The 14,891-nt window shown below is 40.4% G+C and overlaps 3 protein-coding genes across 11 annotated transcripts in view; 2 read left to right on the forward strand and 1 right to left on the reverse strand.

Annotated features, from left to right (window-relative positions):
* Positions 1–3,973, reverse strand: part of c1qtnf12 (C1q and TNF related 12) — a 19,778-nt gene extending 15,805 nt beyond the window's left edge. The window contains exon 1 of the mRNA XM_046056458.1: positions 2,792–3,973. Within this exon, the coding sequence (XP_045912414.1) occupies positions 2,792–2,971 (180 nt within the window). The 5' untranslated portion in view covers positions 2,972–3,973. The remainder of the gene's footprint in view (positions 1–2,791) is intronic.
* Positions 1–14,891, forward strand: part of LOC123975176 (basement membrane-specific heparan sulfate proteoglycan core protein-like) — a gene marked incomplete at its 3' end in the record, with an annotated part of 647,231 nt that overhangs the window by 270,245 nt on the left and 362,095 nt on the right.
* Positions 6,593–14,005, forward strand: sdf4 (stromal cell derived factor 4). Of its 3 annotated transcripts, none has more exons than XM_046056455.1 (7): positions 6,593–6,749; positions 7,711–8,021; positions 9,826–9,962; positions 10,097–10,210; positions 10,325–10,483; positions 11,021–11,196; positions 12,450–14,005. In XM_046056455.1, exons 2-7 carry the CDS (start codon positions 7,717–7,719, stop codon positions 12,624–12,626), a joined length of 1,068 nt encoding a protein of 355 aa, XP_045912411.1. In that variant the 5' UTR covers positions 6,593–6,749; positions 7,711–7,716; the 3' UTR covers positions 12,627–14,005. The 3 variants fall into 3 exon arrangements, with proteins under 3 accessions (XP_045912411.1, XP_045912410.1, XP_045912409.1); XM_046056454.1 differs by having other exon boundaries at positions 6,596–6,854; XM_046056453.1 differs by lacking the exon at positions 6,593–6,749 and adding an exon at positions 6,969–7,092.

Here is a 14,891-nt window from a genome sequence, read left to right on the forward strand (position 1 = left end):
AAGAAAGTTAAAAGTGTATTTTCCAAAATGTCCAACTACTCCTTTGATTGTAATTATTATTGTTTATTGAACTACCCCTTTAATCTGACTGCCACAGAGGAAAGTTTAACAGTATTATTTACCAATAGCAACACTCTCTAATGCAGTGTGATTGTGATTTTCTTATGTAATACAATGCATGAAATACCATCATTCATTTGCAAGATAAATCTGAAATGCCATTCTCTATTGTCAATAACAAAATAAAATGGCTATCTTATGTTGACTAATCAGCACTGTAGTTGTTTTTCCTTGAAGCCATAGTTGACCAATGTACTGTAAAGTGTAAATCAAGGTTTCGGTAACATGACCAGCACATGATAAGAATCAGGCAAGATTAAGGGATTTCTATAAATCTGGCATCAATCTGAAGCTATTATAAATTAAACAAAATCCATTTTAAACAGTCCCTCTATGTCCCTCTATGGTAGCGTTCACAAAACACAGACTATAGGTAGTTAACACAGTAGTGCATGAAAGGTGTGTGCTCTCACAGTGGCGCTGTTTCCTGTGGGACTCAGCCTTTTCTTTTACGCGAAGGCTGATCCAAAAGGTCCCACACACTGCTACATTAATCATCACTGGGGATGAGAGAGAGGAAACAAAAACCCTTGCTTCGGGCTAAACCCAGCCATTACTCAACACGCCAGGCGTGATGTTTGACTTGACTCCCTCAATTACGGCCATCATAGATCCCTCACTGCTCTCAACAATGACAGATTCCTCTCTTCTTTAGAGTGGAGAGCAATAAGGCTTACATACATGTACCTTTGACATTTTGCTCTAAAATTGTACAGCGTAATGGTTCACAGAGATCACAGTTGTTTGAAATGTACTTCAGTTCTCATCTCATTAAAAAAATTCCACTCACAGCACAACTCCACACCTCACTATTGTGATCACTTTCAAATGGAAAATCTCCCGAGGAATGCAGTGTACAACTGCATGCTGCCAACAGCCCACACACGGGATTGGTCAGATAGAAAGTGAATGCCATCATAAGAACTGTTTCCACTGGGCACAAGGGAAAAACATGTAAATGTGGAGTGTAAATGTTTGGCTTGTTTGAGAACACAAATTACTTGCCAAGACAGCTCCAATGGACATGTTGTTTTCTCTGGGACCTAACAGATGTGTAATAGGATAAACTTACAAACTACCCAAGAAAAGCAACTACTTTTCATGGTGTGTGGCATGCTTTTTTTTTTCTTAAACAGAAACCTGGATAAGGTGGCACCAACAAATGCAACCTTGAATGCATCCACTTCCACAGATGTCAAGCTTAAAGCTCAGGTTCTCATCAGAGGTGACAATGTTTGGCAAAGACACTATCTGGCATAACACTGCGTCTTAAGAGTGATTATGTCATTAACCTCTGATTGTGGGAGATGAGATGAAAAGAATGTAAGAGAGGGAGGCACAAGGGGCTAATCCTCACCGAGGTGTTCTCTTTCAGGACCCTTTCTATGGGGCTTTGTGAGGGGCTTACACGGCATGCTGCCCCAGTTTTCGGGGCCGCACCGCCCCTATCGGATGTCCCAGACACAGCGGAGTCAGACTAGGCCTGTGAATGACAGAATCAATGGGCTGGGAACAACATCGCCATAGGTCTTTAAATATCTGCGCACCTAACTTTCCCAGGAGTTACATCATGGCTGTGGGCCTATAAGGGACCTCAGGGGAAACCGTGTTTGTGAAGACACCCGGCTCCCTGTGGGATGAGACAGAGGAGTGAAATCCCAGTGGGGTGTAATCTTCAGCAGGCTCGAGGGTTGACACAAGGTCATCCTTCATAGCCTCTGCTTTTAAAGGGCAAACCAAGTCAAATAAACACCAGCAGGCCACAACCACATACAATGTGTCCTTAAAGATACAAAGGAGACCTCACTGCTTGGTTTCAAGGAGGGGAGGGGGGTGAAGGTTACGGTTAGGATTCCAGAGACTGGCTGCTGGTAAGAGCTGAAGGCTGGTATATAGGGCAGTGAGAGTTATATGAGAATGCCAACATAATGGGTGGGCTGAAAGCAAAACAAATAGCCTGTTGGAAACCTGCACAAATATGCAACACCAGCAATACACCAATAAATAACAAGTCAAGGGCCAACCGCTGCCCCTGAAAATGGAATTGTACCACTGTAATGCAATTTTGCTGGAGTTGTACGTTTCTTATGAAAACAATGTTGGTCTTAAGTTGCAGATTTAAAAAAAAAAACTTGTTGTCATAGTAACAACTCTCTCTAGCAAATGGAAACTTTAAATGTTTCATTGTTTATAGCTTAATTTCCTGCTGCAGAGTGTTTATAAATAGCATATCTCCTTCTGCCTGATACATGAAACTTCACAACATCCTGATTTGTTCACATTGGCTGGAAAATTGGTGGCAGACACCCGCAGCGTGCACTAATTTATGCATTGATCAGCCTTTAAGATGTACACATTCCTGGCATACCTCCGGAAGTCATCCATTTAGGGTTTTGCACGTTTTGATCCGTCTCGATGTCTGAAGCTTGACCCAGAAGGGCACACCTGTCGTTTCCTAGCGTTTGCTTTTGCCACACTTTATTTGCCGTGCACATTGCCTGTGCTGACAAGAAATCCGCACATATCTTACATATCTGCAGGTTGACTTAAAATTTTAATCTCCACTACTATTTTTCTCTATATAATATCATCATAAGGAAATAGCTCATAATAGATTGTCTATATAAAATGTCCAACAAACTTAAATATTAAAAATAGTTTTAGCCACTACCTTGATGCTTCCACCGACCTCTTCACTGTTGGAGAGAGTAGCATTGATGGTCTCTGTGTGTTGTGGGATGGCCTCCTTTGGCCTCTTTCTCTCCTTCTTGGCATCCACCCCATCCATAAGGACAAACTGCGTCCAAAACACTGCAGCCACCACGGCCAGAGGCCCAGCCCCACACCACATCTTCACACTATTTTTCAATCAGCACCAGAAGCTCTGCAGAAACAGCCTGAATCTTCTGCGGAGGAGACCCGCAGTGTAATTAGACAGAAGCTGAGGATGCCCAGAAGGCTCACAGACACAAAGTCCTAACAGGGAGAAGGAGACCAGAGGAATGCAGCTTCAGGGACTCCCTGTCCAAAAGACTGTCAGACTGACTGCTGCTGCCGTTGCTCTCCTCTTGATGAGCTCTTAGCCAGCACAACGTTGCAGCGGCACTGTTAACTCTAGCCAGAAAGCCAGGAGGCTTACTCAACTATGAAATGTGTCAAGCAGAATAGTCCAAGGGAATGACAGATCGGCGCAGATCTGACAGCAAATAAACCCATTAGTGAGATTTTTCACGCTTTCTGCTCTGTTGGGGGGTGAGGTGTAGAGGAGGGGATGAGGGGAGTACAGGGGGCAAAAGAAGAGGCAGAGAGGAGGGGCGTTCAAAGCTGAGGGTGGGCTGTGGAAGCTAGAGATGGATGGCAATATTCTCTTTTTCCCCTGCTCGCTCCTGCTGTTTCTCACACTGAGCAGTGGATCCAGGCTCCAGAGAAGTTGTGTGGTGGCTGGAAAAGCTGCAAGATCCACAAAAGTTGGGCTTTCATCAAATGAAGCAATTCAGTGTTCAAATCAGCCTGTCTGTCTGTCTGTCTGCACACAACGCACCCGCAGGGATGCAGCCCAAGAGGAGATGGATGAGGTCCAGTTTTGATCTTTGCCCAGCCCTTCTTCTTTTCTCCTTAAAAATACAAACTGGATCCTCACCGCTATCACAAAACGTAAAACTGTGCACAGGTAGCAGTGTGCTCTTCTGCTTGTCTGACACAACTCAGGTGCTCCCTACTAACTCTCCCAACAAAACATCACATCCAAAGCCACGTGCAAGTTTCACGTCAGAGAGCAGTTGTGTGGTATAGGTCCTTTTTTTGCCTGCTCTGTTGCACTCCCTGCCCCTCTGCTCTCGGTTGTTCCTTTACTCTGACTGAGCTTACAGGAGGGCTCACAGAGGAGTTTTATCATCACGCTTTCTCCCTCCCGCTTCATTTTCTGTCCCACTCCCACTCCCTGTCTCTCTCACTGTTTTCTTCTCGCTTGCCCCTATTGGCAGCCTTACTAGCTTATTCAGCTCTGTTTTATCTCATAGATGAAATGCTCAAGCTGAAGAGGTTCTTTGGCAGATACGTTTTGTGTTTCGTGTGTGTGTGTCTGTGTGTGATGTTCATAAAGTCATGTATCTGTCTGAGAGTGTCTGTCATTTTGGCTCAGTATTAGCCTACTCTAGCAAAGCCCTGTGTTTAGATCCAAGAAATAGAAATGCACTTTTTTGTGACCTTAAGGCATAATCTTGTGTAGTCTGTTGCTTGAAAACCTGCCAGAGAATCCTGACTGTGCAATATACCACAGTGCATAGTTATTAGCTTTATTCTGTGTTGATGTTCGGCAAAATGTCTCACTTTTCTGGATGTCCTATTGAGAAGCAATACTTAAATTTCAAGTAGTGCAACTTGCAGGTTTCAGTAAATAACATGTACCTGATGTGAACAAATTGTTACTCTGGGTATTCCTACAATCAGCTCATTTGTCTAAAAGGAATTCAGCCCTCTCATGCTCCTACTAGGATAAATAACAAGTTGCCTACATGAGTGCCTACCAGCTTTTGTTTTTAACTTCACATGTAGCATTTTTAGGCTGATTTGCTGTCCTACTTGATATTATTACATGTTATCACAGTGCCACCCAGAGGCAGCAGGGTGCAGTACAACCAACCAACTACCACCTTTCCAGTGTGATACCAAAATGTGTGACCTATCAGATTCTGTGACCCCAATGGGAAGTTAAGCACCAGAGGCTTTGTTGACGATGTGAAGCAGCTGCAGTTTGGTTGGGTTTAGGCACCAAAGGTTCTTGGTTAGGTTTAGGTACTAAAAGTACTTGGTTGGGTTTAAGTACTAAAAGTACTTGGTTGGGTTTAGGTACTAAAAGTACTTGGTTGGGTTTAAGTACTAAAAGTACTTGGTTATGGTTAGGAAAACATCGTCGTTTGGGTTTTGGTCACAGAATCTGATAGGTCACAGATTTTGGTGTTACATGGCTCCATTGGTGTTTTAGTTGCTGTATCTGCTGCCTGGCACTTCTGTCTGAAAGCATAGCAGATAGCAGCAGCAGCGTCATGTTCGCCAGATGGAAACAGGAAATTGGGTAATTTGGCCTCTAAAATAAAATGGATAAATTCATCTGGCATGTGTTGTAATAAAACTAGAAAAAAAAAATAGTATTTCCCCCCACAAAATAGACTACTGCATATATCCTTTTACAGCTCACGTTTGTTTTGTGCACCCTTTTCCCCAGTTTGTCCCCAGTCAGCATTTTTCAAACATTTATTACTTTAAGTATTCAAAACATGTATCCCATTTTTCCCATCCTATCCACATGTTTTTGCTATTTCACCTTTTTATCAATAACTTGGAGCTATTTTACACATATATCCAATATACCAATTTGAACCCATGTGATGGACTGGGCATCTGTCATCATATCAGTTTCAGTGTTTGTTGCAACAAGGTCAGTAAGGTTTACTTTAATGTAGGTTAGTGTTAGGTACATTACATATAGAACCTTAATCCTAAATATACTAAGATAATTTATCCATAACCTTTAACTAGTTCAACTATTTATCATTACTTAAAAATCTAGCTGTTACTTCAACTACATTGCTAGCTGCACTTTCTTATACACCACTTGTTGTTTCAAGTTACAAGATAGATTTATCACATTACAACAGGTTGTAAAGTGAAACTGAGTTTGTAACTCCCTTCTGCTATGTAGGAGACAATATACAGTAATATAAAAGCAATTATAAAAATGGTAAACATAAATAAACTATATTCCTGTTGAGGATGAATTTGTGTTTTAAAGTCTGGGAAAAAGCTGCTCTGCAGTCTGGTGGTAAGGCAGCAGAAACTTTTAGATCTCTTCCCAGAAGGCAGCAGGGTGAACAGGCTGTGGCTGGGTGGGTACTGTCCTTTAGTATCCTTTGGGCTCTGCAAGGGCACCTCACCTCACCTCACCGATCACTGATGCTCGGGAGATGGTTACTAATGATCTTCTGCACAGTTTTAATCACCCGCTGCAGAGCCCTCAGGTCCTGGGCCGTGCACATCCCATGCCAGTCACTGATGTTTTCAGTCAGGATGCTTTCTATTGTTACAGTGATTTTTGAGCTTTCTTCACCATCATGGATATGTGAGATGAGCATGTCAGGTTCTCTGTGATGCTGATTCCCAGGAACCTGAAACTGTTTACCTGTAGCAATAGGTTGTTCTCTGTGCACCAGTCTGCAAGATTATCAATTTACTCCCGATATGAAGTCTCATCGTTGTTTGAAATCCATTTAATGGCTTTGAATACTGTAGCTATTCATTTAAATCATAATTTATAAGTTTTACAGCAGAAATTATAATAATACACTTTAGTCAATGATGGGTTTATCTTGAAAGTGCTGAGCAGAAGTTCTACTTGTGATTTCGGTTAGTTAAACAGGTTTTATCACAGCAATGTTAGCAGCTGGCCAGCAACCACTTCAGTTGACAACTTGAGTGAAATTACACCAACTGAGAACATCAGCAAGGACTTTCCAAGCACTTTCATTTGTGTTGCAGACTGAGCCGTCCCACATTTGAAGTGGGGGTGTTGTGGGGAAGCCACGTGTACAGGAACTGGAATCTGACAGCTTGCCTGACTGGAACCATCGCAGGTCTGTTAGGAAATCCATCTAACATTAGCCAGCTAGCACATCGCACATTTCCAAAGTCGTTTGGACTTCCTCACTGCGTCGTTTTTTAGTCGTCTTGCCTGACAGGTTGGTCGTTCTCTGCGATCATTGTCCTACTTGTATTTAGACTATTACTTATACCAGATAGCTGTAGTCTATAATGTTTCATTAGCCTGTTTGTGTTAGCCACTCAGCTAGCATAGTCAACTGCGTTGTTATCAAATGATTCAAATGCCGTGACTAGGCTAAATTCACGAGCTAACGTTAGCCGTTATTTACGTTGAGACCCGTTTAGATGGACGCGGATGAACGCGTTTTAGAGCTGGTAAATCATATTAAAGTGGATAATGTAAACAGAAATGACGATAAGGTTACAAAGGCTTGACAGCTAAGTTATCGTGATAAGCGTTAAGTTGTGTAACGTTTGCGTTCAGCATCTAATTACAACAGCATAGAAAAGTTCACGTCTTTAACTACTACTGTGTTTTATTCATGGTTTTTAAATTAACAATGTAAGTTAAGTTACCAACTCCAGTAGATATAACGTTAGCTCGAAGTTGAAAGTTGCTTCTACTGTGTTTGATAGCTAACGCGTGGATTTACATGAGTCATTTTGTTTCTGACTGCCATTTGTCCTTGTTGTTAAAGGCTTTTGTTAAATCTAATACGAAGTTTTTATCCTACAAATATTCCCTCATCTTGAGTCCTTCACATAAGTAACGTTATGCCATTAATGAGGTTGACGGGAACCGGATTTGTCGGTGGGCATGTTGCCATTATGGAAAATCCGATATGACTTGAACGCCGCATTAAAGTTGAGGCAGCCTGATGCAGCTTGATGATGAACATCAACATTATCTTGCTTTAGCTAACTTCGGTTGATGCCTTGTTTCTTTTTTCAGCTAGCTCCCATAACTAATCTTTTGCATTTACCCTTCTATAGGAAGTCATGGCTGTTTGGAGAAAATTGTGGCGCAGAAACCTCCTGGCTGTGTCTCTGCTTCTCTATGTCCTGCTCCACATCATGGATGCACGGCCAGCTAACATGTCAGCCTCTAAAGATAAGACTCCACCGAGCAAGGACGAGAACGAGATTCTTCCCCCAGACCACCTGAATGGAGTGAAGATGGAGATGGATGGCCACCTCAATAAGGACTTCCATCAGGAGGTATTCCTGGGTAAAGAGATGGAGGAGTTTGATGAGGACTCGGAGCCAAGGAGGAACAGGAAGAAGCTTATCGACATTTTCACCAAGTAAGACATGCTTTTCATTGTTTGAATCTCCATCAGGAGTTACAGCATTTTCGAACAGTCCTAGTGCAGCTGCAGGACTATAAATGCTAAATGTTTTAACATTAGACTAGCAAAGAGAGGTGACATATCGCTGTTATGAGGAGCTGAAGTTGTGTAGGGTTTAGATGTGCTTTTGGGGTGTCACAACAACGTGGTACTGCTAAAACACACAGAATGAGAAAATGTATTGTAAATGTATTTAAAAACCTTGGTATTATTTACTGTAAGCCGTTTTCCTCATTGTAGAAGACAGAATTCAGATATTGAAAAAAAACTTTCACTTAAGAACAAACATGAGGCAATATATATGAACTATTTCTTTGCATAGTCAGTGGTGGTGAAGAAGTATTCAGAATCTTTACTTCAAAAGTACTAATACGATACTGTAAAAATACTCCATTACAAATAATTTTAAGAAAATTTTAATAAATTTTATTTTATAATAAGTACACAATTAGTGTTAGGAAAATGTAAAGCAACAAATTGTCCCATTTGAGCAACCTGAAACCATGAAATAATTTTTTGCATGAGAAATGACTTAAAGCAAGATATGGGTATATTTAAACACGGGCCCTATTTTCACATTTTGGCGTTGAAATTACTAGTAGGTACAAAAACCTTTGGAATCCGTGCAGTAGGTGGCTTCAGCTGGCAGCTGTGAATTGCCTACATTGTCTGTAATATATTCATTCAGGGCAATTGTGCCCATCAGAATTTCATCCACAAAAAAGTGCTTCTTTTACCCAGTGACAGGCTCAGACTGTTATACGAGTTACACGAGGTTTTTAACAACATCATGGAAAGGATCCCTACAAGTGACTTCTGTTAACAGTTTCGCTCAAGGACAATTCTCGAAGTCTTGTGTAAGGCGAGTTGTTGCAGGAAACGCCGGTGGAAAAGAGGGAGAGGAGTTTGTTGTGTACATTGAGGAACTGCTAGCCAGACTTTATTTCCTAATGTTATTCCAACACAACAAACTCCTCTCCAACTCATGTTTCCTCTGGCATCTTCCTGCAACATCTCGCCTTTCACAAGAAGTAATTTTGATGGGCACAGTTGCCCCGAGGGAATATTTTGCAGCTACTGCAGCCGGTTGGTAACTGATATACAGATTGATACGGATTGTAAAATTAATAGTGAACCAGCTCCAGCAGATATTCACAGCAAATTTCACTTAATTGATCAATTGACTTATCGTTTAAGCTAACTTTTTTTATATAGATTTATTGAGTAGTAAAAGTTCTTTATATGTTTCGTATGTAAAATCTTAACTTAAAACTGACTAGTATTTATAGTTTTCAAATAATTGTCTTGGAATCAAAAGTAATATATTGCACTCTGAAATGTGGTGGAGTATAAGTGTCATTAAAAATAAAGATATCTTACAGATATCTGAAATTTGTACTTAAGCATAGTATTAGAGTAAATGTAGTACATTCAGCCACTGTGCATAGTAGACAGTTGCTGTACAAGGCAATTTTTTTCCCTGACTTGACACATTTCATTTTCAGGAAGTAGAGTACTTGAAAACTCCTCACTATTCTTGCCTTAATTTTACCTTAAATGGGTAAAGAAATATCAGTGTTGAAGTTATTACTGCTTGGCAAGTTTAAACAAAAGCACCCGATTGGACACAAGCCAGACAGATAATGCATCATATTCGTTGTTACAGCTGATAGTGTATAATTAGCATTAGTTCAACAGAGCAATGTCAGTGGTGATGGTCAGTTATCAACTCATTCTTTTTTGAATTCTCCCCACACAGAGTTGACATCAACAAGGATAGGAGCGTTAGTGCCAAGGAGATGCAGCGCTGGATTATGGAGAAGACGGATGAGCACTTTCAGGAAGCCATGGTGGAGAACAAGAACAGTTTCCGTGCTGTTGACCCAGACGGTGACGGTAAGAGGAAGTCCGCATCCACTTATGTTTGGCGTTTGGCCTGTGTGGGCCATGTCTCAACACTGTGTCTTAAACTAATTTACTATTTTCTGTTTAGTCAGAACCCAGATTCTCAATTCTTGCTTTGTGCATAGGTCACGTGACATGGGATGAATACAGAGTCAAATTCCTGGCCAGTAAAGGTTTCAATGAAAAGGAAATTGCTGAGAAAATAAAGAATAATGAAGATCTGAAACTGGACGAGGAAAGTAAGTACACAACAATAAGTTGAAATCTTTAAAAGAATATAGTATGTGCTGCAGATGTGTAGTTCTGTCAAGGTAACAATATAATTGAGTGTACTCTTGGCTTCATCATTGCAGCTCAGGAGGTTTTAGAAAGCCTGAAGGACCGCTGGTTTCAGGCTGACAACCCCCCAGCTGACCAGCTGCTGAATGAGCAGGAGTTCCTGTCTTTCCTTCATCCTGAGCACAGCAGAGGCATGCTCAAATACATGGTCAAGGAGATTGTGCGCGACTTAGGTACATTTTACTCACCTAATTTCAGAAGAATGACTGTAAACCTGTCGTTTTTTTTTTTTGTTTTTGTTCTGGCCACTCAAAGACAGCAGAAACAAACTTTTAACCAACCTATATGTAGTTTATATTACATGCTGTACATCCGGCATTAACATTAAGAGTCATGTTCTGTCCAATATTGACTATCCTGTAACTCCTGAGGGAAATATCTCTTTAGCTGCTAAATGCTTTTATGTTGATGAAACAACTGTCTCCTGCTGCTGATGAGAGCAGTGAAAGTGAGCCAAAACAATAAAGGCTGAAAAACCAAAACACACACTGATTTGGTCCGTCGTTAATATAAGAATATTGGTTATCGCAGCATGAATGTACAGATATTTACAGAACACTGTATAAAGTTATAATTGACATGCTAAATGTTGTAGCTTACATCAATGCCCATGTGTATTTGAATAAGCATTGCTCTGTGATGTGGCCAATTGTGAAAATGTAAACAAATAACAGGGTAGAAATCAGATGTTCATTGTGCTTTGTTTGCAGACCAGGATGGCGATAAGAAACTGACACTTTCGGAGTTTATCTCTTTGCCCGTGGGCACCGTGGAGAACCAGCAGGCTCAAGACATCGATGACGACTGGGTTCGAGAGAGGAAGAAGGAGTTTGAAGAAGTCATTGATTCAGACCGTGACGGAATTGTAACCATGGAGGAACTGGAGGTGAGTAATGAAAAATCAACAGTCCTGTTTGGTTGGTCCTTGTTTTATAAAATATACATACCGTAAACCTTCAATTAATAGCCGAGTCCCAAATATCCGCCTACCCTGTTCATTGGCCTGGTGTGGGAACACATTTTGACAGTTAAACACTTGGTCTGGTTTTTATATAAGTTATTTGGATGTATAACCTCTCAAACCCTGCAGGGTCACCAGCTTTAACTGCTTCTAAGCTGCTTAGATCATTAATACAAATATTAATGTTTAAACGTATGATCAATATGTCAGTATGAACATGCTACAGATCCTTAGATCGGTTAGATTCTCCACAATTGAATTGTTAATTTAACAAAACGAGATTAAACAAGCCCCAAAGTCTAATTGCTACCGATTTACGGTGTAACTTGGATGGTACAAGAGATGAAAAGGGGAGAAAGTCCCTACTCCAGTTACCTTTGAAGCGCTCGTTAAGTCTGAATATGTCCCTTCCTTGATTTATTTATATTCCTTTAGTCTGTAAGGGTCCACCAATGAAAAGCTTTTCATAAAAATCAATCCAAGTTGTGAATCCTGTCGTGAAGCCTATTGCTCTCTGTCTACTAACTTCTGCCACACTTCTCACATTCTGTACTCTGTTGTCGTTTTCGTTACATTGCTGCCTTCAAAATAAAAGCGCATAAAGTGCAATTTATACTTCTGCGACAAATCGACGGCGTAGCCCCCTACCTTACGCCATCACCTACGCCGTAGCCTGACGTGCACCTCCTCAAAAATGTAACTACACGTCGAGGCGACCCGGACTGTAAATTCTGTGATTGGTCGGCTGGGTAGCCGTGCAATGCCTCTGAGCCGACAGGAAGTGCCCGTGTTTTGAAGTAACTATTACTATCTGCCAAACCAGCGAAATGACTTGTTTCACTATCAGAATGTTAACATTTAAAACAGCTACACCAGCAGCACGTATACAATTTTACCCCCATACCTGTTAGCGGAGGGTTAAACCGGAAGTTAGCCTGCTCGCCCGGCAAAAGTCAACACAGTGGACGCTGTGGCGCTACTGCCTACTAGCGTTTGGGGGTGTAATTGCAGAATGACGTACAGACCTATGCACAAGTATAAATGCACGGCAAAGTTTTACAGTATATATCTCTTGATTCTTTATATTTGTTTTGTCTGAAGTTTTCAATTCAGTATTTCTGAAGTACTGTGTATCCACTGTACTAAAATATTTTATTGTCGTCTTGTGTGACGTACAGGAGTACATGGACCCGATGAATGAGCACAACGCTCTGAACGAGGCCAAGCAGATGATTGCCGTTGCAGATGAAAACCAGAATCACAATTTGGAGCTGGACGAGATTCTCAAGTATAGCGAATACTTCACGGGCAGCAAGCTCATGGATTACGCCAGAAATGTTCACGAGGAGTTCTGAAGAAACATACATCCTTCCCACTCTCATCCTAAATCTGCTTCAGGGACAAGCCTTTGGGGGGGGGGGGGGGCAATAAGAGGATGATCTAGTGTGCAATGTTATGTTTAAAAGCCTAGCCTCAACAGCCTCTTTCACCGCTGTCTAAAATGAATACATCCTCCCTTCTGCCCGGTCTGTCTGGCAGCTATCAATGTTAACAAGGTCTGCCTTCTATGTGCCATTGAACTGTATGAACTTTTAAATGTTGGGCTTTCACGTAAATTCGAGGTGCAGCACCAACTCCAAATTTGTGTTATATTGTGAAATGTGTGTATATGAGGAATTTTAACCCTGACTAGATATTCCATTCCTGGCGCAGTGGTGAGAGAGACTGCACAGCTAGGCGAGCTATTTGTTCTGCAGGATCTCTTGTTTTTAGCTGCCGAGTCTGTATACAGTGTAAATATTCATTTTCACACACCAGTGCTTCTGTCAGAGAGACAAGCTGAAAACAATTAATATAATGATGCTGAAAGGAACAACCTTTGTAGAGATATTATAAACAGAGTTTATTGGTGACACACAAAATACTTATCTAAATTCAAAAGGTGATTTGTCATTATTGATGTACATTTCCACTAGTTTCCATATTAGATAGTATCCGTCCTTCTACTTATAAACAGGGTATTGATTGTGTAAAAATAAATAGAAGTATAACTTTTAAAAACTGCCTCAGTAATGTTCAGTAATCCTACTTTCATTAATAATTTATTGTTGGAGTAATAAAAAGAGATTGTGCTTGAATGAAAGAATGTGCCTATTTCAAAGCAGCCATTTTGACTTGCTGACAGGAAAGCACAGGTGTCGCTGATAACATTAACGATATTAACACGATTAGTTTCACCTGTGTGTGTCAGGTCAAACGGTCTCTTGCGGTAAAGGCCTATTGTTTTGTTCTTGACTAAAAACAATTTAATTCATGCTCTTGTTTGTATGGTGGATACAGATGAATTTATTTATTTGACCAATATAATTTGGATCAGCTGCATATTTGAACATCACAGAGGTGTGTACTTATTTTTGCTTCATTGCTGTACAACAAGCTGCTCTTACAGTAGGAGACTGGTCTTTGTTTCCTTGTCTTGGCTAACAAAGGATGGATAGTTCATTCTTCATCGTGTCAAATCTGTTGCATGCATGGACAAACAACAGCATTACATTCCTCCATTTTGTTAAGTTTTTGAAGAACCTGTGGTGTGTTCAGATCCTGCTAACCAGCATCTGTCTTCGGGTCCTGTGTGGATTGTAAAATAAGATTTATGAAAACCGAATGTGACGCAGCTTTATAAAATATATTGCAAATAAACTGGTAAACAATAAATATTTCTTATCAATGAAAATAGCACCTGGATTTCATTAGTGCTGAGTAATTTTTAGGGCTGCAAGTAAAGATTACTTTTTGTCACCAATCACTCACATCAAGTGAAAAATTACCTCAAGTTGCTTGTTTTGTATGTACAAACAGTCCAAAACCCAAATATATTAAATTTACTATCACATAAGTGTAAGGAAACTGGCAAATATTAAAATTTAAGAAGTCAGAACGGATCCATTTATGGCAGATATCTTAGCATGGCAAGATATGGCCGTGTGTGGCTGTACTTCGGCGTTTGTAGCTAAATGCTAATTTCAGCATGCTTACAAAGATGATACAAACATGGTGATGTTTAGCAGGTTTTAATGTTCACCATGCTCCACCCCCTTTAGTGTGTTAGCATTCGAACATTTGCTAATTAGCAAAGAATTAGACATTTGAAACAAACATTTGACCTGATGGTGGTCAGGTGGATTATCAAAGCTATATAAGTCGTCATTATGGGAACATTAATGTTAATTGTACAAAATTTAATGGCAACCTATCCAAGTGGAGACATTTTACTAAAAATTACAAATGTCAACTTCATGCTGGCACTAGAGGAAAAGTCAGGGGATCCCCAAATCAATTATGATTAATCCACTGTGGACAATATGTTTGTACAAAGTTTGATGACAGTCCATCCAATAGTATTAAAGCTACATTCATTGTGATGCACATTGATATTTATTTATCACATCTGTCTATAGTAGCTCTTTCGTCATCTGTTCTTTCAAGTACAGTTGATTCTCTAAATCTACAGCTGCAACCATTTGTAGATTAGTTGATTAATCCATAGACAAAAATGTATTGGCATTTAAGTAATTTTAGCAAAAATGCCAAAATACATTTTGTAGAGGTTTTTATTTTTT

The sequence above is a fragment of the Micropterus dolomieu genome, linkage group LG08 (assembly GCF_021292245.1).
Source record: "Micropterus dolomieu isolate WLL.071019.BEF.003 ecotype Adirondacks linkage group LG08, ASM2129224v1, whole genome shotgun sequence".
In the NCBI taxonomy this organism is placed as follows: domain Eukaryota; kingdom Metazoa; phylum Chordata; class Actinopteri; order Centrarchiformes; family Centrarchidae; genus Micropterus; species Micropterus dolomieu.